The sequence below is a fragment of the Canis lupus genome, chromosome 29 (genome assembly GCF_048164855.1).
Source record: "Canis lupus baileyi chromosome 29, mCanLup2.hap1, whole genome shotgun sequence".
Lineage (NCBI taxonomy): Eukaryota > Metazoa > Chordata > Mammalia > Carnivora > Canidae > Canis > Canis lupus.
Genome location: NC_132866.1, coordinates 26042505 through 26065223, shown reverse-complemented (window position 1 = coordinate 26065223; position 22719 = coordinate 26042505). Strand labels below are relative to the sequence as shown.

General features: G+C 44.9%; 1 protein-coding gene across 2 annotated transcripts in view; it reads left to right on the top strand.

The window, feature by feature from the left end:
- WBP1L (WW domain binding protein 1 like) overlaps nucleotides 1–22719 on the top strand; it is a 66645-nt gene that overhangs the window by 18060 nt on the left and 25866 nt on the right. The window contains exon 1 of one of the 2 annotated variants that reach the window (XM_072805507.1): nucleotides 7211–7441. The exons of the other annotated variant lie outside the window; for it this stretch is intronic. Coding sequence (XP_072661608.1) covers nucleotides 7415–7441 — 27 coding nt within the window. The 5' untranslated portion in view covers nucleotides 7211–7414. Of the gene's footprint in view, nucleotides 1–7210; nucleotides 7442–22719 lie in introns of those variants that run through there. 2 annotated transcript variants of the gene reach the window in all.

Sequence of the window (22719 nt, the reverse complement as noted above, 5' to 3'; positions counted from 1 at the left end):
CAACTCAAGAGTTCAGGTGCCTTTAATAAAATGACTTTGCTGTTAGCCCTTCCGGTGGGCCTGCCACCACTATACGCGTGTTTCCACCTGAAGTGAGTCACGTCTCTCCTTGTCTTGTTCCAAGCTGAGATAAAGGGAAAAGTGAAATCAGATTTAGCAGAGACCTTGAAGACTAATTTTCCTAATGGAGTTAAGGCTTTTCGGAGGTTGCATCGCAGTGTGTGTCAGATACTGGGTGTGACCCATGTCCCTCCTTTTAAAAACAATTAATTAATTAATTAATTATTTTTAAAAGATTTTATTTATTCATGAGAGACACACAGAGAGAGGCAGAGATATAGGCAGAGGGAAAAGCAGGCTCCCTGAGGGGAGCCCAGAGCAGGGACTCGATCCCAGGATCCCTGGATCACGACCTGAGCCAAAGGCAGATGCTCAACCGCTGAGCCACCCGGGTTCCTCTTACATTTTTAAAATTTAAATTCAGTTTGTCAACATGTAGTATAACACCCAGTGCTCATCCCATCAAGTGGCATGTCCCTCTTTTTGTTCTTAGTCCAATCTTCAGTTTAGAGAGCAGCTTGGGAGGAGACATGGAGAGTGCCCTGAGCCATGAGCCAGAGCTTGCTGATTATCATGTAATTCTTGGCTACTTGCTGGTTTGGTGGGGGTTCAACTGTTTTCAGGGCAGGAAAAAAAAAATGAACCTGGCATTTTGGTACAAAAACAAACAAGGCTGCTGTTGTACTTGATAAAGCTAGAGTTGCAGATTAGTGGCAGCCCATTAACTCAGGGACAGTTCACGGTCAACGCTGAGTTTCAGAGACCCCTGCACTCTCTAGAGGGAGCAGGCACAGGAAAGATCTGTCCCCGGAAGGTAATAAATATTTGCAGTGATTGATTGTCAACCCAGAAGGATTTTCTTGTTAGGGGGTGGAAAAGCCAGGAACCTCAGGGAGTTGTCATTAAACTGGTCTCAGCTTCTGCTATTTTGTGTTTTGTTTTGTTTTGTTTTTTCCTTCTCTTTTTCTCAGACAAGACAGCTGGGTCAGAACTTGACTTACATAGAGGAATTTTCTTAAGATTTCATCATCACCTTCTGCTTTTATTTCTCTCTCTATTTAAAAGATCTTTGAAAATGGTATCTTCCCTCCACCTCCCCCACCCTCCCCAGAGTGGAACAGGAGCAACTCCAAGATGTAAACAAACAAATAGAGAGCCTAAGATATTAAGTAAACTAGAAAATCCTGTCCTTGCTATTCATGATGCTACTGCAGTCATCATAAAGAACAAATGTGCCAGTCAGAGGTCCTTGGTGCATGGGGCTTCTTTCTGCCTTCTCCCTCCAACTCATCTGTGCCCAATCTTGTGTCTTTCTTAGATGCCCCATGTTTCCTTGTTTCTATGCTTTGGGCTATACTTGGCTCTGCCTGCCATGCTCATCTTCCTGCCCCTAGCCTACGTGTTATTTTAGTATCTGTCTTTTGTTTTCTGTGGGTTTGTTTGTTTGTTTTTAAAAGATTTTATTTATTTATTCATGAGAGACACACAGAGATAGGCAGAGACACAGGAGAGGGAGAAGCAGGCTCCCCGCAGGGAGACTGATGGAGGATTTGATCCCAGGACCCCAGGATCATGACCTGAGCCAAAGCAGACGCTCAGTCACTGAGCCACTCAGGTGTCCCTAGTACCTGTCTTGATGCAGCTTTCTTTGGCCATTCTGTCCCTGACTGACCTCCCTTCTTCGAGCTCTTCTTGCAGTTACTGTCTCTACTGCTCCCCTACGTTTATTATAGGATGCCTCTGTTTGTTTCTGTACATGCTGTCTTTTCTCCTTCACTGGGCAATGAAATAAATAAATCCTCCAGGGCAAGACTAGTTCATCCAATAGTGCATCCTCCTCATCCTGATGCTACAGCCAGAATGGGCTGGATGTGACTGTTACTTTCTGGGTCACAGATGAGGGGAGAGTGACATTTACAATATCAGAATACCATCTCCATGCATGTGTAAGCCATTTTAGAGTCACACAGGCCTGATTGAAGCCCTGGCTCCCCTGCCTACTAGGTGTGTGTCCTTGAACAAGTTACCTAACTTCACTGAAGCTCTTCTTTTTCACTTGTAAGGGCTGAGATATCAACATATGTTAGAGTACTCCTCTCTAAACATATTGTTTGATGTTTAGCAAGTGATTGCATACCACAGTTAAGGGCTGTTTGCCTGGCCATCTTTTCCGGAAGACTCAATAGTAGGAAAGCAGCCATAGGTTTTTTTTAGATTTTTGGTTTTTGTTTTTAAGTAATCTCTATAGCCAATATGGGGGCTCGAATACATGACCCCGAGATCAAGAGTTCCATGGTCTACCGACTGCGTCAGCCAGGCGCCGCTATATCCATAGACACTCTACCAGACACCCCTGCAAGCCCTGTGTGACTTGTAGAACTCCTTGTCCTATTCAGAAACCAGGAAAGGTGTGTTTTCTTGTCTCAGCAGGCTTGCTACATGTTTGCCTTTGTCCAGCCCCAGGACACAGATAAGCTAATATTCTTGGTTTCTGGCAACTAAGCAGTCTTTAGCATTTTTACTTGGCAGAGTTCTGCAAATTTTTGTTTTGGGTTTGGAATCTTTCCCATGGCATTCCCCAAAATAATTACTTCAGGATCCTTTTATTGATGCCCAGCCTTACATTCAGGATACGAGGATGCCTCGGTTTTACTTTTGTGGCGCTCACTTCAGTTTGGGGGTTGGAGTTCATCTGTACTTCTGGGTTTCTGTCGTTGTTGTTTGGTTTGGTTTGGTTTGGGGTTTTTTTTGGTTGTTGTTTTTGAGTCCAAACTGGAAGGCATTTTGATATGCCTGTGCCCCATCTGAGAAAGATAAGAAAGATCTCTCATCTTAGATGTTCTGTCTGCCTAGCAGCCTCTGCTCTAAAGCTCCTGGAAGTAAAAATGGCTTGGGTCTAGAGATTATCTCCCATCCTAGAAGCCTGGCAGTTGTTGTCCTATTCTGAGAAAACGGTTTCTTCACATTCCTTGATTGTGAAATAAAAAACCCCCAGCCTTTAGCCCTAGTCTCCTTCCAGTCTCACCTTGCCATGACACAGTGTGGGAACATTTCACCAGCTACCTGAGATCCAAGGCATAGAAGATCTTCTATACCAGCTGGCTCATTGCACAGAGGCCAGTTGTGTGCTGAGAACAAATGAGAACTTTAGGAATTTCCCAATTTACCTCATAGAACTTGGGTTCTAGGGCAGCCCGGGTGGCTCAGCGGTTTAGCGCCATCCTCAGCCCAGGGCGTGATCCTGGAGACCCAGGATCGAGTCCCACGTCAGGCTCCCTGCATGGAGCCTGCTTCTCCCTCTGCCTGTCTCTCTCTCTCTCTCTCTCTCTCTCTCCATGTCTCTTATGAATAAATAAATAAAATCTTTAAAAAAAAAAGAACTTGGGTTCTAAAGTGGGTCAGAATGGGTGTCCTGCGGCCTCAGGGCCTATCCTCTGTGCTCTAGAATACAACTATCAGAGCCAGTGTAAGTGGCAGTCTTCTAAAACAGGGTTCTGGGGCACTGACTAGGCATGTGCATAGCTGCTCAATGTTCAGCTGACCCTCAATTCTGGTGTTTGCCTCACTGGTAACTTTTGGTCTGATATTATGCCACCTGTATTACTGTCAAGGAAAGAGTCTTTGGAGCTAGAGGCTTTATTCATATCCTTGCTCTCCTACTGCTAGCTGTGTGACCCAGGGCAAGGTGTCCATATGCTTCAGTTTCTGTAACTGAACAGGGGGGTACTACCTACATCATGAGTTTGTTGTGGTGTTTGAGGTGGGTTACACGGGAGTTCTTAGCCCAGAGTATGGCTCGTTGTCAGTACTGAAAAAATAACTCGCCACCTCCATCCCAGAATTTAAAGATTATAAATGGATAGGGTGCCTAGAAAAATACTGCTGAAAGATTCTTATATCAACTACAGTGGAAGGATGAATTCTATTAACGGTGAACGTATACACTTTGTAGGGGTCTTCTTAAAACGTTATTCAGAATCCAAAAGATTTCAGCAATTCTTCCTATCTTTGGGGGTTCTCTAAACTGGGGAGGAAGTGGGCAGCCCAGGTGGCTCAGCGGTTTAGTGCCACCTTTGGCCAAGGGTGTGATCCTGGTGTCCCAGGATTGAGTCCTACATCAGGCTCCCTGCGTGGAGCCTGCTTCTCCCTCCGCCTGTGTCTCTGCCTCTCTCTCTCTCTGTGTCTCTCATGAATAAATAAATAAAATCTTAAAAAAATAAAATAAACTGAGGAGGAAAGGGCTAGGTCAGTGGAAGGGTGGCTCAGACATTACCTGGGGCCACAAGCAGCTGTTAAACTGCAACATTTTGATAACATAATCCTGCTTAATTCTGGTGTAGTAAGACTCCTCCCCCCCTTTTTTTTAAGTTGGTGAATTCAGCATTGAATTAAATTCTGCATTGTCAGGCAGATGACTAAAATCGTAGAAGGATTTGACTTACTTTAGTCTATCATGTATGAGCCTGGGTCGCTCACATAAAAGGACTCTTTTTTTTTTTTTTTTTTTTTTACCCATACTAGTAGAAATTGCTAATGATCATCTTTGCCTCTGAAATCCCAAAGCTGACTACTTTGTCATTGCGTTGTGGTCACATGGCAAAAAGTGAACTTGCTTTCCTAGGGCTGCCCACATTTGCCAGTTGTCTCTTTCTTACCTCCCCCATATCTCAGTGCCCGATGAGGGTTAGTCAGCAAAGGACTGGCGGGTGGGGCAGGGACAAGATTAATGAGAAAGAAGCTATTATCAGCATTTTGTTAGAGTATGGGATATTGTGCTTGGTGTAATGCATGGAGTTTAATGCTGCCTTGTACACAGGATTTTATAATTTTGTAAGAAGATAAAAGTAGACAGCTGCTGATTAGAAACACTGCTTTTGAGTTACATCCATAAAAGGATGATGATTCATTAGGGGAAAATTGGGAAGCCTATGATGCAATTTTGATAATTTAGATTGAACTTTTACAAAATTATTTTTGGATTTCTAGTAATTTTGCTGCAATTCCACTTATTCAGAGATCACTGTTGATGAGCATTATTTAGAAATGTGGAATGTTTCCATAGCCCATCAGAGCAAAGGTCCTTGAGCATTTTGCCCATGGCAGTGTCATCAGCACCTGGAACAGTGTCTGGCACACTGCAATGAATGAAAAAGTACACTTAACCGTGGTACTCTTTCCAGAGAATTGCAGGTGCTGCTGTGTCTTACTAGGTAATTTCAGACCAGAGTTGCCCTGGAAGGGCTGTGGGTGCCCTTTTCTCCACTTTCGCTGACAAAAATCATAGTGCTGCATGTGTCTTCTGGTGGTCACCCAGACCTGCCTGTCTCCTGTCCTCCCGTTTGCTAATTTGGCCTGTGTGTGTGAATGGTAACAAGGCATGGGATGGGCTCTGAGAATACATACTTGCTGAAGAATGGCCCCCTAGCCCCGAAACACCTGCAGCAGCAAAAGCTACTGCCCTCTACCCATCACTCCTCTTCTCTCTTCTGGTAGCAATGAGGCTGGGATTTGTTCTTTGCATGAGCCTCGAGGAAATGGCTCAGCTGGCTTGGCTCATTCATTTCCTCAGTCAGGAAAGTCAGTGTGACCTTGACCATCAGTGGGAGACCTGCAGCAAGCACATTGTGTGTCTGGCTGGATTCACTAACGATTGAAAAGTACTATTGGCTACTCACCATGCAATAAGTGTTGTGTGCTGCTAATTTATTGTCCTAGGTGGGGGTGAGAGATACTAATTTGCAAGAGCCATTTCTGATTTTACCTGGGTCATGCCCGGCACAGTGCCACTCCCGTGGAGGCCTTCGATGAATATCACTGGAAGAAAACTGTTGCAGAAAATAAAAAAAAAGATGAGACATACTTGCTTTGGGTGATGGAAAATATAATCAATCCGCAGCCCCAGAAGTTACTAGAAAGTAACTTTGGATTTATAAAGTCCTCTGAGAGGAGTCCTTTTTGCAAGGACAAATCTGAACATGAACCTTTTGTTCTTTGTTAGTGTTGTGGTAGAGGATTCAGGGCCAAGGAGAGCGGCTGTGACCTGCTGGTTAGGGAAGGGGGTGGCCAGGTGAGAGCAGGCCAGCCCCAGGGCCTTTTTTTCTTGTGCAAAGCATGCTGTTAGCCATTTTCTCCCTAACCTGAGCTTTGAGAAGAAAGCACGACAGACCTAGGAAGGTGAACTTTTCAGAAGCAAGAGTTGGTTTGTTTGTCTGTTTATTTATATTTTATTTTATTTTATTATTATTATTTTTTTATATTTTATTTTTTTAAAAATATTTTATTTATTTATTCATGAAAGACAGAGAGAGAGAGAAGCAAAGACACAGGCAGAGGGAGAAGCAGGCTCCATGCAGGGAGCCGGATGTGGGACTCGACCCCGGGACCGCAGGATCATGCCCCAGGCTGAAGGCAGGCACCCAACCGCTGAGCCACCCAGGTGTCCCAAGAGTTGGTTTAAATATAGATGATCTGCTTTACTGGCAACTTGGAGGCTGCCGTAGGACTTGTTGTACCTTTTGTAAGACAAGTGAGGAAACATGTTGGCACCTGTACATGCGCAATTTGTTTATGAAATATAAACTCTCCTGTAGAAGCGAGGGCTCCAGAGGTCAGTGTCCGAAGTAGCATGTCCTACCTTAGCTGGGGGAAAGGTGCCTCCCAAACCCTCCCTGGTAATTGCCTCAATCTCGAGAGAAAGTTGGGACAACCGGGTTTAACACAACTGTTATTTATTGAGCACTGACTCAGTGGGAGCCAGGGGCGGAAAAGTGTCGGTGAAACTGACTATCACTGGGCTTAACTTTCCTTCCCAAGGAGGAGAAACAATAGCCTGGGGGCTCTAGAGGCCAGTCCTTATGCAGAGAAATGTAGCCCATTTCAGCTTGAGAGATTTGATTTCTATGCACCAGCTCAGAGCCGAGGGGACCCGAGTAGAGCGAGTAGAGCGGCAGCCCTCCCGTCTCCGGCTCCAGCGCGAGGTGGGTCCGGGGCTGGCCATCATGGGTTTGCAGCACATCCTCCTCAGTATTCCACAGCAGCTGTCTGGAGTTGTTTCTGCTGTGCCTGAACTGATGTCATTTCCCCCTTGGCAGACAGCTTGGGCTTTGCTGCGTCTGAGATATGTCACGAGAAGGTGGGGGTGGGTCGGAGCCAGGCGGGGGGAGTAGCGAGGACAGCAGGAGGGAGAGCGCCTGCCTGGTCCCAGGACTCTGTTTACTTTCTCTTCTTTGCTAAGGAAGGCCGTTTAGCTGGGACCGCCGAGCACGCAGGCCCACCTGGGGAAATGCTCATTCCAAGACCTTAACTTTTAAAAGCCCTTTGTTCCAAACGTTAGTGTGGACGATGCTCTTGCAGGATGCCTTTCCTTTTGGGTCTTAGACAGGTAATTGAACTGGTTATCCGTCGATCGGGTTTGGGCAGGGAAGAAGGGTGGGAGCTTGTTTGTTGTACTACAGCTTTGGGTGGAGGGAACCTTTGAGAAAATGTCTCTCGCAGCTAGAGCAGGCCAGCTCCCGTGCAGAAATTTCCAGTCTTCTTGTGTGCTAGTTGTTCCTTCCTTCCAGAGCCACTGTGTTCTTAACCCCATACATCCCTGAGGTCTCTGGGGGCTGTCCATTCTGTTTTTCCATTAGAAACCATAAAGCTGTTTCCAAAGCCTTAGAGAGGGAACAGCTGAGGGGAGAGACTGGGGAGAAGGAGAGGCAGACTAGATTCTTGATCCAAACTGCTTTTCTTCCTACATTTTGATTTGGTTAGTTAGCAGAGATTTCTTAACATTTCTCTCTCGTTCTAAAGTGATTCTATGTGAGGGGTAGGGGGGATCAACTAGAGGAATGGGCACCCGAGGCTTTCTCCTTGTGGGCATGTGGTCGGGGCTGTGTGGCTCAGGGACAACCTGGCTATCTCAGAGGGATGGGGATGGGATTGGCCACATTTCGGTGTTCCTGGCAGATTTTTCAGAGCCAGCAGACCCCTGTGGTAGAGTCTTGATAGCTATGCAAACTGCTGTTTGAAGTAGAGGCACTAAATTATAGCCCGTAACCTGGTGTGGAATGAGAAAACAGTAGCAAGAGACCAACTGCTGTCTGCTGAGAACACAGCTGTTGCCAACTATTTGTTCCAGGGCTTCTGAGAGTTGGCCACCCCACCCCACCCCCTTTGGTCTAAGAGGCATGTCTGTATCGGAATGTGTGACTGTAACCAGTGGCTGTAAGAGGGGGTAGGGACAGACACACACCCTCTGCTGCCTGTTCCTGGTTGAGGAAAAGCCATAGATGAGATGAAAGCAGAAGTCTTAGCGAGTTGCCGCTAGGGACTGCTGGTTTAGTCTCACTGTTAGAAAAGTGCTAGGTGAGCAAATCTCCCTTGGGTTGCCCAAAATTCTTTAAAATTAAGTGTCTCTGAAAAGCTCACTCCATACATACCGTCGGTTCTCTTGTTAATCTTCAGTGTTCTTTGGGGCAGCTGATAGGCCAGGGGGTTGGGGGACATTTGAGCACCTCCTCTGTCCCCAAGAAAGGATGTCCTTTTAACCTATGGGCAGAGGGAGACCTGGTGAGGATTTTTTTTCTAAGATTTTATTTATTCATGAGAGACACAGAGAGAGAGGCAGAGACATAGGCAGAGGGAGAAGCAGGCTCTGGGATCACGACCTGAGCCAAAGGCAGGCCCTCAACTACTGAGCCACCCAAGTGTCCCCCTGGTGAGGATTTTGTACAGCATTGGAAATGGTACATCCCATGCATGCATGTCAGATGTCAGGAGGCAAGAGGTGGAAACTTTGTGGTAGGGTGGGAGGAGCAGGGCTGGGGAGCCAGAAAGGCCTGTGTCCATATCCTGTCCTCCCACCTGCCACTCCAGGGTCTTGGGCCGGCCCTTAACTGCTCTGAACCTCATCTTTGAAATGAAAATAATAAAACCTACTGGAAGACTTACTGAGAGGTTTTCACAAAAGAATGTATTTAAAACATGAGGTACCTTGGCTGGCTGAGAGTGGGCATTTAGTAAAAATGTAACCATTATTTCTATGTACTCATCCCTAAGGGATGCGAGAGCCCACAGATATGGAGAACTAGAAGCCCAAGGACTAGAGGTGGAGGGTGGAGTGGAAAGGCCTATCAGCGTGAGCTCTCTGGGCGTTGGGAGGCTGTCGCTTACTATACGAATATGCTAGTCACATTGTATATTGACCAGTCAAGAAGAGGAGGGCCCCTCAGCTGAGTGAGAGGATGTAGTAGATCAAGTGAAGGGCTGAGTTGGTGGTCCTGGGGAGCATCTCAGAGGATCAAGAGCAGGTGAATCTTAAGCTCTTGTTTCTTTCTTTCTTTCTTTCTTTCTTTCTTTCTTTCTTTCTTTCTTTCTTTCTTTCTTTCTTTCTTTCTTTCTTTCCTTTTTTTTTTTTTTTAATTTTTATTTATTTATGATAGTCACACAGAGAGAGAAGGGGGGGGCAGAGACATAGGCAGAGGGAGAAGCAGGCTCCATGCACCGGGAGCCCGACGTGGGACTCGATCCTGGGTCTCCAGGATCGCGCCCTGGGCCAAAGGCAGGCGCTAAACCGCTGCGCCACCCAGGGATCCCTCTTTCCTTTTTTTAAAAAAAGCTTTATTTATTTGAGAGAGAACATGTGTACACTCAGGGGCGGAGGGTGGGTGCATGGAGGGGCAGAGGGAGAATCTTATGCAGATTCCAGGTTGAGTGCAGAGCCCTAGGCAGGCTCTGTGTATTTCTAGCATTTCTGTGTCTGACAGTATAACTATTCTTTACTGGAGCTATAGAAAAGCTAGCTTTCTAAAGATTACTTGTTAATAATTCTGTCTTTTAAAAATGACAAAAATATATATTCTATTGGTCTTTATCATACATAATACGTATGAACTTTCGTACATTTCTTTTCTCTCTTAATCCACATAACAACCCTGTCTTACGTCGTAGTGTGATTCTATTTCTGCAGAAGTGCATGCTGAGGTAAGCCGTTGGCCCAAAGTTGTTCAGCTAGCTAGGAAAATGGTAATAGAAGCTTTTTTTTTTCTTTGTAAGATTTTATGTATTTGTCAGAGAGAGAGACAGAGAGAGAGAGAGAGAGCGAGAGAGAGAGAGAACACAACCAGGGGAGGGGCAGAGGCAGAGGGAGAGGGTGATAATCTCCAGCACACTCCGAGCTGAGCACCGAGCCCAATCTGGGGCTCGATCCCATGACCCTGAGATCATAAGCTGAGCTGAAATCAGGAGTCAGATGCTCAACCGACTGAGCCACCCAGGCACCCCTGTTGTTTCTTTTTAAACCCTGGTCTTTTGATTCCAGAGCCAGGAATTTCTCTCACTACCTAGACTGCTCTGCCCAATGTCTGTGTGAGAAGAGCAGGATTATGGCATTGTTGTAGTTGGGGCATATTTTCTGAAGGTTGTTTCTAGGTGGCCTGGGTTCCAGCTAAGACATTGCTTGTCTCTTTGGGCCCATTTGCATTTACTCTGTGGAAGACTGTCATGAATGCAGCATCTACTGAATCATGGCCCTTCAGGGAGATTTGAACACTTAATGAATGTGGACCTGACACAAAGAATGCAAAGATAAATAAAGAACAACCCTTAACTTCCATAGGAGCTCATGAGTTCCCATAGGAGCTCATACTCCAATGCACTGGTTCTCAAAATGCATAAAAATCACCTGAGAGTGGGGCTAATTACGAGGTAGATTTTGTAGGTCTGGGGCCAAGCCCCAGGAACATGCATTTGTGTGAATTCCCCAGGTGTTCTGACCGAGCTAGTTTTTGGAAATATGAGAGCGCCCCCTGCCCCACTAGGTTTAGTAGCAAGGAAATCATTGCAGGATAACTGATAACTGCTGAGGCTGTAACAGGAATGCCCAGGACGTAGGACAGTAGAGGGTGGGCAAGCAGGGGATGTGGGATGGAGAGTGGTGTGTATGAAAGACTTCCTTGAGAAGGTGATATCCGATCTAGTCTTTAGGGATGAGTAGGAGTTTACCAGACATATGATCTGGGGAAAGAGCATTCCAGACAGACCAGGTTGAGAGTGTTGTTTTTATTTTCGCCTGTAGATGAGAAGGGAAACTGTCATCTCTTGAGTCTTAGTATGAGGTATGCCTGAGGCAAGACAGGGACTTTGGCTCACCGACTGCTGGCATCCTTTATGACACAGAGAAAGAGGAAGGCATTAGGGCCCTTTGGTCCGATAATGAGTGTGACATGAATTCAGTGTCTGTAAAGGGCAATTAAGCTGTAGGTCGTATTAGTTCTTCCATGCAAGGGACAGTTAAAACAGCTTGCTAGAAGCTAGTGTTGACTAAAGAGCAGTCTTTTTGTGCTTGGAGGAGCTAAACTTCAGAAAAGAGTCACCCGCCGAACTTTGTGGGAATGGAACTGTGTACCAGAGTTTAGATAGGCCCTACAGTTGAGTTATCCCATTCTTAACTGGTGAGATCAGAAAATGAGTTTTCTGGTTCAGAGAGAATCCCTCATGTAAACCTAACAGGTGGATTACTGACTTTCAGAGAATAGGATTGCAACAGAACATTCTTCATTTGCTGATTTAAATGAATTCTATTTCCTGTTTGATTCAGAAGGCATTGATTTCATAATGCGGGAGAATTCTCAGGACTAACATGCTAGATCTAAAAAGTATTGTGTGGGCAGCCTGGGTGGCTCAGCAGTTTAGCACCGCCTCCAGCCAGGGAGTGATCCTGGAGACCCTGGTTCAAGTCCCACATCGGGCTCCCTACAGGGAGCCTGCTTCTCCCTCTGCCTGTGTCTCTGCTTCTCTGTATGTGTGTGTCTGTGTGTATGTGTGTGTCTCTCATGAGTAAATAAATAAAATCTTAAAAAAAAAAAGTATTGTGTACATATTATATCCAAAGCATGTTGTGGATACAAAGAGACATAAACTCTATCTCTGCCCTCGGGATTTACGGTCTGTAGGGGAAGGAAGTGCTCAGGGTAATTGGAACATTCAGCAGGTGGTGGTGAGTGCTATTAAAGAGGGACAGGGTACTGTGAGTTCACAGGTGTTAGGAGGTGGCTTTCTGCAGGTGGCCCTGTCCAAAGTCCAGTGGTCACAGTGGTTGCACTGTAGGTGTGCGGAAGGACCAGTTGATGGCAGCTGCTGGCTGGTGGAGTTCATGCTAGATCTATCAAGATAATAATTTGTATCGTGCACCTCAGAATGTTGCCTTTCTCTGTGGGAGGGGCCCACTCTCCCCCAAATTGTCCTCACCAAAGTGAGATGATCCTTGATAATAGAAATGAGTAGTTTTCAACAAAACTGAGGTCCTTTTGCCTGTGTTAGAATATGAGGCTCCTGGCCCAAGGGGGTGCTTGTATTCTAGAAAGTGGCAGCGGTACTATAGACCCTTGATTGGCTTGATGCTGAGTGTAACAGGGCAACCAGAATGTTGAATCCCAGTTACTCCCTGGGCATAATAAGAGATCTTGGGGAGGGCTCCTGGGTGACTCAGTGGTTGAGAATCTGCCTTAGGCTCAGGTCATGATCCCTGGGGTCCTGGAATCGAGTCCTGCATCAGGTTCCCTGCAGGGACCTGCTTCTCCCTCTGCCTGTGTCTTTGCCTCTTTTTCTGCATCTCTCTTTTTAAATAAATAAAATCTTTAAAAAAAGAGAGAGAGAGAGAGAGATCTTAGGGTCTCACAAGGACAGCACTGAAAATACCATAATGTAAGCCAGCCTAAAGCTGTAGGGTAGAAGCCATCACTAGAGAGAGGGAAGAGGGAATTTGCCAACTTCTAATTTAACCCCTGAACTGCTGAATGTTAGCCAGCGTTATATGATGCATTTGTTGTTTCATCGTGACAGCCACCATGAGATAGGAGATCCTACTTCCTTTCTGGTGTGAGGAAACCAAAACTCAAGGAGTTTTTATCTCTTTAGTGTCACATAGCTAGTGTGTGGCTGTGGTGGCACTGAGGCCATGTCTGAGAGAACAGTGTTGTCCTTCTCTTGCATATTGCTCAGGAATGGTACCTGCACCCAAATCTGCCAGATCTTCTCCCTGTGTACCCTGCACTCTGCAAACGACCCAAGTATTGAGTCCCAGCCGACATAACCCCCTGTGTGTGCTTAGTCTCTCTCTACAAGGTTCGGGACAAATTAAGCAAGACCCTGCTTGGAAGGGAACTGGCTGTATACAATGCAGCAAACATCAAGGTGACATTTGATGTTTGTACTACTGGAGATTGAAGCCAAAATCCTTATTGGCGCTGATGTGTAAAAAATCTTGTTAAGTGTCAGCTCCATAGAGTGCCTCAGTTCCCTACTGTCACCTAAAGGTAGGAAAAGGTGATTCTTATCTTGGCCCTTTCAGATGGATTTTTTTTCCCTAAAGATTTAATTTATTTAAGAGTGAGAGAGAGATTGGGGGTGGGATGGGGACACGGGGGGGGGGGGGCGCGTGGTGGTAGGAGAGGTGAAAAGGGAGAGAGACTCCCAAGCAGGATTCACGTTCATTAAGGAGCCTGACTGCAGGGCTCAATCCCACGATCCTGAGATCATGACCCAAGCTGAAATCAGGAGTCAGACACTCAGCTGACTGAGCCACCCAGGAGCCCCTCAGATGGATTTTTAAACCCTCAACCATCTCTGCTGCAAGAAACTGCTTTTGTAGAGGAATGTAGCTTGTTTTTTCATCACACTCCTGTTATCAAAGCAAAGAGAAATCAGTGGACTGGATAGTAACTTAGTGGAAAAGAAGACTGTATCTGCTGATTTTGAAACTTTTATCCAGGGTAGAGCCAAAGAAAACATTCACTTCCTCCAGTGATAACCCACGAGTTGGATCCACCCCCCTCCCACCCCTTTTCCTTGAAGAGGTAAATTTTAGTCCAGGAGAACAATAATTTGTTCTACTGAAGAAACTTCTAGGGGCACCTAGGTAGCTCAGTAGTTGAGTATCTGCCTTGGGCTCAGGTTGTGATCCTGGGGTCCTGGGATTGAGTCCTGCATTGGGCTCCCTACAGGGAGCCTGCTTCTCCCTCTGCCTATGTCTCTGTCTCTCTTTCTGTGTCTCTCATGAATAAAAAACCCAAAACAACAACAACAAAAACCTTCTAGAAAATTCATTTTTCTGCCCCAATTCCCTAGCAGCCAGATACTAGTTTCTTAACTCTCCTTCCCTCACACTTCTGGACTCTGTTGCTAATTTATAGCAAAAATGAGTTGAAACAGTCTCCTCACATCTGCTTTAGCCATTTCTGTGCCCCTTTGTAGCCATTGCTTTTCTGGGCAGGGCTCAACTAGACTTGAATCCCAGACCTTGTAAGAGGCCATCGGTGGCTGGTTGCTGGAGATGGTGATTCAGTTCTGGGAGGTGACTTGCTTGACCTATCTTGTTTTACCCAGAGAGGAAGGGCAGTAGGGGAAAGCTGTATGCATTTCAGGAGAGAGGGAGACATGCTTTAAGAATGGTGGGGGCATAACACAGTGACTTCTTTTCCTGAAAGTGGCTTAGGGCTTGCTGGGTCTGTGTTGCATATAAGACATTGGTTCCCTTGGGCATTGCATCAAGGAGGCCAGAAAATTGTTATTGTTTGGTTCTCTTGCTTAACACACATGTTCTCAAGTTCTTTAACTGCACTGTGACACACGGTCTCATTGTTGGTTTCACATACTGCCCATCTGATCATGTGGTTTTAAATATCAAGGATTTGGAAATCCCTGGTATGTACAGACAGTGGTGTGAATACCTGTGACCTCCCACTCCTCTGGGTGTGGCTCTGGAGTGTGGTGGGGAGGCCCAGGGTAGACCAGGGCAGATAGCCAGCAAAAATAGAATGTGCTATCACTTCCCCGTCTCTGGGTGAGGTTCTGAGTTTATGAGCCAGGCTCAGATTGTGTTGCGTTATTGTGGAGCTCTCATGGCCAGAGAGCCAATGGGTAGGTCTCTCAGCAGTCATGCATAATCACATTACCACAGCGTTGGTCTTACCCTTGGAGACTCCCTTAGTGCCACTGCTTCGCATGACCATTGTAGTTGGGAGGCACAGGGAGCCCAGGGGGAGGACTAGCCCCTTGAGTTACTTGACTGTCTGTTAGCAGGATCAGCACTTTCTGAAGATTTTTGCATGTCTGATCCTTTGCTAGACCAGTTGTGCTTGTGAGATCGACATTAGGCTCGCTTCTGGGGAATTTACAGAATGGTTGGGGAGCTCAGGAGGCAATCAGATAGATAGAATATAATTCTGCACTAAATTGTATAGCGCAGTTTGGCTAGAATAGTGGTTGTAAACTATGGGCAATTTTCCCCCTTTACCTGGGAAACGTTTGGCAATGTTTGTATGTTGTTGATTGTCACACTTTGGGCATGGGGGAGGGAGGGCAGCGGCGGGATGTTGCTACCAGTATCTAGTGAGTAGAGGCCAAGGATGCTGCTAAACATCCTACAATGCATGGGACAGTCTCCACACAATTCTCTGGCTCCAAGTGTCAGTATTGCCAAGGCAGAGAAACTCATGGCTAGACATTACTGATGCATAATGTATCCACTCTGCTGAGGGAACAGTCACAGAAATCACAGGCCTCAGGGAAAGTGGATTGAGATATTTTAATACAGGGAAAATAGGTGTACTTCCCCCTGCTGCTTTCCAAGCAATAAGTATTAACTACTTGCCCACAAGATTTAGAATCTTTTTTTTTTTAATAAACATTTTTATTTTTTAAAGATTTTATTTTATTTATTCATAGAGACAGAGAGAGAGAGAGAGAGAGAGAGAGAGAGAGGCAGAGACACAGGCAGAGGGAGAAGCAGGCACCACACAGAGAGCCTGACGTGGGACTCGATCCCGGGTCTCCAGGATCACGCCCTGGGCTGCAGGCGGCACTAAACCGCTGCGCCACCGGGGCTGCCCAAGATTGATTGATTGATTTTTATTTATTTATGATAGTCATACACAGAGAGAGGCAGAGACATAGGCAGAGGGAGAAGCAGGCTCCATGCACCGGGAGCCCGATGTGGGATTCGATCCCGAGTCTCCAGGATCACGCCCTGGGCCAAAGGCAGGCGCTAAACCGCTGCGCCACCCAGGGATCCCTGCCCAAGATTTAGAATCTTAATAACATCTTGGTTACTCCTAATCAGCAGGCACTAGGCTTTGTCAAGGGCAGGTATGGAGTTGATTTTTTGTGGCCAGTAGCTAAGATCAAGCCCTTCTGGAACTGGTATTTTATCTCTTACTCTGGATAATAACAATCTGGATAACCACTTTCAGAAGGATGGGAACTCAGTAATGCCCAAATAACTCTATATAGTTTAAAGAACAATTAGGCTACAGTTATTTCAAAAACAGGCCATATTTCAAGCTAAGTGTCTATTGCTGTATTGGGTCTATTGTACTCTATCTCTGATAGTATAGTAAATTCCCCTTTCTCTAAGTCGTCTGGTGTCTCCTTTAATCTTTTTTTTTTTAAGATTTTATTTATTTATCTGAGAGATGGCATGAGAGAGAGTACAAGCAGGGTGGGGGTGGGTGGAGGGGCAGAGAGAGAGAAAGAAGCAGACTCCCCTCTGAGTGCAAACCCAGATCCAGGATTCTGAGACCCTGAGATCATGACCTGAGCCAAACGCTTAACTGACTGAGCCACCCAGGCATCCCTCTAATCTTTAAGAGTAAGGTCTTAGAGTTCAGAAGATTCTTTAAAGTTATTCAGAGTCCTTTGGAGACATAGCCTCTGGATTCTGAAGACTTTTTTTTTTTTTAATCTTGTATCCATTTCCAGGGAGATCATTTTTATTTTTATTTTTGTTTTTATTTTTATTTTTTGAAGATTCTATTTATTTATCTGAGAGAGAACATGAGCTGGGGTGGGGAGGGCAGAGGGAGAGGAAGAAGCAGACTCCCCACTAGCAGAGATTTCCCAACACCAGGCTCCATCCCAGGACCCTGGGATCATAACGTGAGCTGAAGGCAGACACTTAACTGACTGAGCCACCCAGGTGCCCCCAGTATTTAGCAATAGTCAATCAATTTGTGATAAGCTTAGTAATTCTCCTAACTTTATAGGCAGGCTCTTGGCAGTAAATATATGTATCCCAATGCAAGACAGATGCAAAACACAACTCTTAATATTAACAACATTATTCTTGATATGTAACTCCATTTCTAGCATATTTTTGCTTAATGCCATGCTGATAAGTTTCTGTGGTATAGATATTGGAGTTTTTTATTGTTGCTGCTGTCTACAAAATATGTTTTATTTTTAAAATTTTATTTAAATTCAGCTAATTAACATACAGAGTATTATTAGTTTCAGAGATAGAATTCAGTGATTCATCAGTCTTATATAACACTCAGTGCTCGTTACATCACATGCCCAGGGAAACCATTTTTAATGTGACTCCTTGTCCCAGGTGTAAGTAAATAGTTTCCTTGAACAGTGTTGAACTTTTTTACTGGCAATAAATCTCTGGAACTGGTCTTTAGACAGCAGACAAGTCCCATTATTATGTCTTTTGCTCCCGACAAAAGCCTGCTGCAGTGGGATGGAACTGCTGAGAAAAAGTGGCGTTAAATTTAGAATTTTGCTTAAAGTAAGGAAGGTCTCTGAGATCCCACATGTACTCTTCTCTGTCAAATGAAACTGGTGAATCTCTTTTAAAGCACGTTAATGGGACGTCTACTGGTACTGTCAATATTTGAGATAGCTTTGAAAGCCATACCTCTTTCCAGGCAGAGAAGTGAGTATTTTATTTGAGCAAGCACCATTTTCAGGATTTAGCAAAGACTTTGATGAGCTAGAACCTAGTCATAGAAAGAATACTGACCCCAAAGTCAGAAGGCCAGGATGTCCACCGTTCCGGGTCTGTCATCCTTAGCCTGGGGCTTTGTGGCAGTTCCTTATCTGTAAGATGAGGGTAATAGCACTTTTGACCTCTTGCAGGATGCTGGCTGGTAGACTCAAAAGATAGGCTGGCTAAACAAGCTCGAAAACCTTGAGAGTCCTATATAAGTGTGTATTTTATATATATTAACTTTATATGTGAGTGTTGGGTATATATTACATTGCTCTGCCCTTCCCCATGTTTGTGCTCTCTCCCTCTCAAATAAATACTCTTTTAAGAAAATTCAAAAAGATTGAATCCTTTTGATTAGAACGTACTTAATTAAGGCACACAATAAACCTGAATATTTTGGGAAGATTTTCAGCAACAAGAGCTGAAACATCTACCTTTTTATTTTTAACCTAGCATTTGGTTATTACAAAGTTCCTCAAAGGCAAAGTCCATATCTTATCTGTCATTTTTGTGCCTGTCAGCATCTAGCATGAAAGTTAAGGATGGGATCCCTGGGTGGCGCAGCGGTTTGGCGCCTGCCTTTGGCCCAGAGCGCGATCCTGGAGACCCGGGATCGAATCCCACATCGGGCTCCTGGTGCATGGAGCCTGCTTCTCCCCTCTGCCTGTGTCTCTGCCTCTCTCTCTCTCTCTGTGACTATCATGAATAAATAAATAAAAATCTTTAAAAAAAAAAAAAAAAAAAAAAAAGAAAGTTAAGGATAACCCCCAAGCATTACATTCTTTCCACTCAAATTTGCGCTTTAGGTCCAAAAAGCTTGTTCTAGCTGTGTGACCACTCTGGACCCTAACTTTTCTTGGTTCCTATGTGGAAAACATAACCTAGGTGAAAATGCCCAGCCGAATGCTTGATAAACACAGTCACTGGGAAGAACTTGGTTTTTCTTCAACCTGTTGAGTGTTGTGGCAGGAGGTTTTCCTGACTCTCCAGAGGTATTCCTCTCATGCCACAGAGAGGTGCGCTCCTCTGGGTCCAGGCCTCTGTTTTACGTGTCTTGTAGAGAAGGTGTTGCTTGAGCCTCACTGTGGGAAATTCATGTCTGCTGTTCATGTTTGGGTCTCTGTGGCATGCGTTAACCTCAACGTGAGGGGATGCACGTCTATTACTGAACTTGAGAGCAGGAGTAGCTAATCAGATGCCCACAGGAGCTGGGCAGTGACAGCTTGAATGAAGCAGATGGGCTTCGTGGACAGCAGGCATTGCGGGAAGGCTGAGGTGGAACCAGAGCCCATGTACATCTGTGACACGCTGCTAAGGGAATGTGGGCCTGGAATTTGCAAGAGAAGCTGGAAATTTGATTTCTGTATGATTCCTTTTCATTTGAAAATGTTGACAGCTAGGGACTTGCCTGTGGTTCTGCCATAGCTTGCTCGTCTCAGATGTAATTCTCTGCTATTCTCGAATAAATCTGTTTTTGCTGGTTTTAAAAAAAATTGTTAATTCCATTTTTATTCTTAAAGATATATTTATTTTACTTTATTATTATTGCTTTTTAAAGATTTTATTTATTTATTTATGAGAGAGGCAGAGACATAGGCAGAGGGAAAGGCAGGCTTCCTGCAAGGAGCCCAATGCAGGACTCGATCTCAGGACTCTGGGATCATGACCTGAGTCAAAGGCAGATGCTCAACCACTGAGCCACCCAGGCGTCCCAGATTTATTTATTTATTTTAGAGAGAGACAGAGAGGGTGTGGGCGCAGGGGAGGGGCAGAGGGAAAGGGAAAGAACAGGACCTGAGCTGAAATTAAGAGTCCCTCGCTTAACCGACTGGGTCACCTAGGTACCCCCGTTAATTCCATTTTTATTTTATTTTTTTATTTTAATTTTTTTTCATTAATTCCATTTTTTTTTTTAAATTGGAAAATGGGAGCTCCTGGGTGGCTCAGTGGTTGAGTGCCTGACTCTTGATTTTGGCTCAGGTCATCCCAGGGTCCTGAAATGGAGCCCCAGGCTCCATACTTGGCCGGAGGGGGGCGCGGGGGGTCTGCTTATGATTCTCTCTCTCCCTCTTCCTTTGCTCCTCCCCCTCACTCTCTCTGGCACTCTCTCTAATAAATAAATAAATATTTTTTAAAAATTGAAAAGCAAAGTTACCATGTAAGCATGGAACTCATTAGTGGTCCCATTGTGGTCTGAGGGCTGCTGGTAATCCCTGCTTTCAGGCAGGAGAGGCAGTGATACAGTGTGGGAAGGAAAGAACCTGCCCTCATGGGACCAACTCTGGACTCACGATAGTCAGCTGAATCCCCCCCTGCTCTGCCCGAGTGTCTCCTGCTCTGTTGAGTGCTACCTAGTATCTCGCCCCTCAGCTCTCTGCACCAGCCCTTGGCTGAAGATGCCATACTTCTCAGTGCATTTGTTCTGTGGCAGAAGAGACCAGTGATGAGGGATTGCTAGGGTTGCCTCAAGGCAGGACTGCTTTCCTTCTAAGTGTCCAGGGGTGAAAGAATAGCACATTAACTCAATGTCCTGAGCTGCTGCAGCCAGTAAGACCCCACAGGTCTGCATGTGCTAGGACATCGACAAGTAGTCTCTAATAAAACCATGGAATATGTTGCAACTTCCGATCTGTGCTCTGGGATTTTCCTACCAGGGTCAAGTGGCTTTTTCTGAGTTTGTTATTCAGGTTCCTAATAGCAACACAGGAAATGGATTTTAATTTCTTTTTTGGCTGCTCTGTTTGGGAGCTATTTAATGAGGATCCAGTTTGCAATGCAGTAGTACTGATGTGGATATGAGTGTACCTGACACGTTACTTTTAAGAAAAAAATTATGTTTGGGGCACCTGGGTGGCTCAGTTGGTTAAGAGCCTTGCCTTCGGCTCAGGTCGTGATCCTGGGGTCCTGTGATCCAGCCAGTTTCAGGCTCCCTGCTCAGCGGGGAGCCTGCTTCTCCCTCTCCCTCTGCTGCTTCCCCTGCTTGTGCTCTCTGTCAAATAAAGAAATTTTAAAAAATTTTTAGAAGAGGAATATTAGACCATTCTACTTTTGAAGGCAAGAACTCTGTATATTGTATGTTTTTATAAATCTAGGGAAGTGGTTCTCAAACTTGAATATATATGAGCTGAACCATAAGTTCTTAACCCACATTCTTAAATACACCAACTGATTTTTTGGGCTCACGGACCACACTTCAGGAAACACATCTCTATTTTGTTGCATTCATTTATTTATTTTTTAAAATATTTTATTTATTTATTTATTCGTGAGAGACACAGAGGGAGAGAGGCAGAGACACCTGCAGAGGGAGACGCGGAGGACCAGGTTGTGGGACTTGATCCCGGGGCTTCAGAATCCCGCCCTGAGCTGAAGGCAGATGCTTAACTGCTGAGCCACCCAGGCGTCCTTATTTTGTTCCATTTATTATCAAAGTGTGTTCGTTGCTACCTTAGAGCAAATTCACTATTTGTGAGATATCATGATTCATTCTGATTCACTGTTGCCCTTCCTCAGATTCTTGGAGCATGCCAGTCTTTGGGAGTCCCCAGACAGAATTGTTACATGAGACTCTCACAGGTGGAAGTCAATGGATCCTTGTCTCTGCTATAGCAGGGGTCCCTGGGACTCTCTTTCCACAATATACACTGCAGCCACATCTTGAAGCAGCAGCAGCTCACTTTGTGCCTAGGCTTCTTTCAAATATTACTGGCTCCAGTCTTTGGCTTTACCCTTAAGGTACTTTGCAGCCAGAGGGTGGGAGACTGGGTGCTCTTGAGCCCAGGGAACTGGAGGTAAAGTATACTATCAAATGTGAGGGATCAGGCTGAATTTTATCAGATTAGATTTATTGGCTTGTTTAGGGGAACCTGGCCAGGCTAATTGTCCTTGAGGAAAATTACTGAACTCAACCAAACAGTATAAAAATTCATTCATAGGGATTCCTGGGTGGCACAGCGGTTTGGCGCCTGCCTTTGGCCCAGGGCGCGATCCTGAAGACCCGGGATCGAATCCCACGTCGGGCTCCCTGCATGGAGCCTGCTTCTCCCTCTGCCTGTGTCTCTGCCTCTCTCTCTCTCTCTCTCTCTGTGACTATCATAAATTAAAAAAAAAAAATCATTCATAATATCCCAGTACATAGAAAATAGAGTCTTGGTTAATTTCTTAGCAGTGGCTTGCCCTTTATCAGAAAGGATGAAACAGAGCTCTTTTAGCTAGAAAAGCTTAAAGGTATAATTGACATGTATAGGTTATACTGTGAAGGAGTAGTACATGACACTCCCGATCATAAAAACAGGGAGATTAGACTAACATATAGGAAATAATAGATCAGGACTCCAACTGGATCATTCCTCTGCATGAGCTTACTTTCCGTCATCCCCATCTATTCTGTAACCTCCATACATCCAATTCAAAATGTGTGCCCTTGAATGATTCTACTTATTTTCCTCAGCTCTTCAAACAGCTTAAAACCATTAGTATTAGGGAAAAACTGATACTAACTTTCTTATTGTAAAAATCTAGGTGTAAATCCATAAAACTTTCAAGAATTTTTTTCCATTTTTTAAAAATTTAAATACAACTAACATATAGTATATTATTGGTTTCAGAAGTAGACATCAGTGATTTATGAGTCTTATATAATACCCAGTGCTCATTACATCACATGTCCTCCTTAATGCCCATTACCCAGTGACCCCCCTTCCCACTCCCCTCCAGCAACCCTCAGTTTGTTTCTTATGATTTAGTCTCTTATGGTTTGTCTCCCTCTCTGATTTTGTCTTGTTTTATTGTTCCCACCTTTCCTCTGTGATCCTGTTTTGTTTCTTAAATTCCACATAACGAATGAGATCATATGATAATTATCTTTCTCTGAATGACTTATTTCACTTAGTGTAATACCTTCT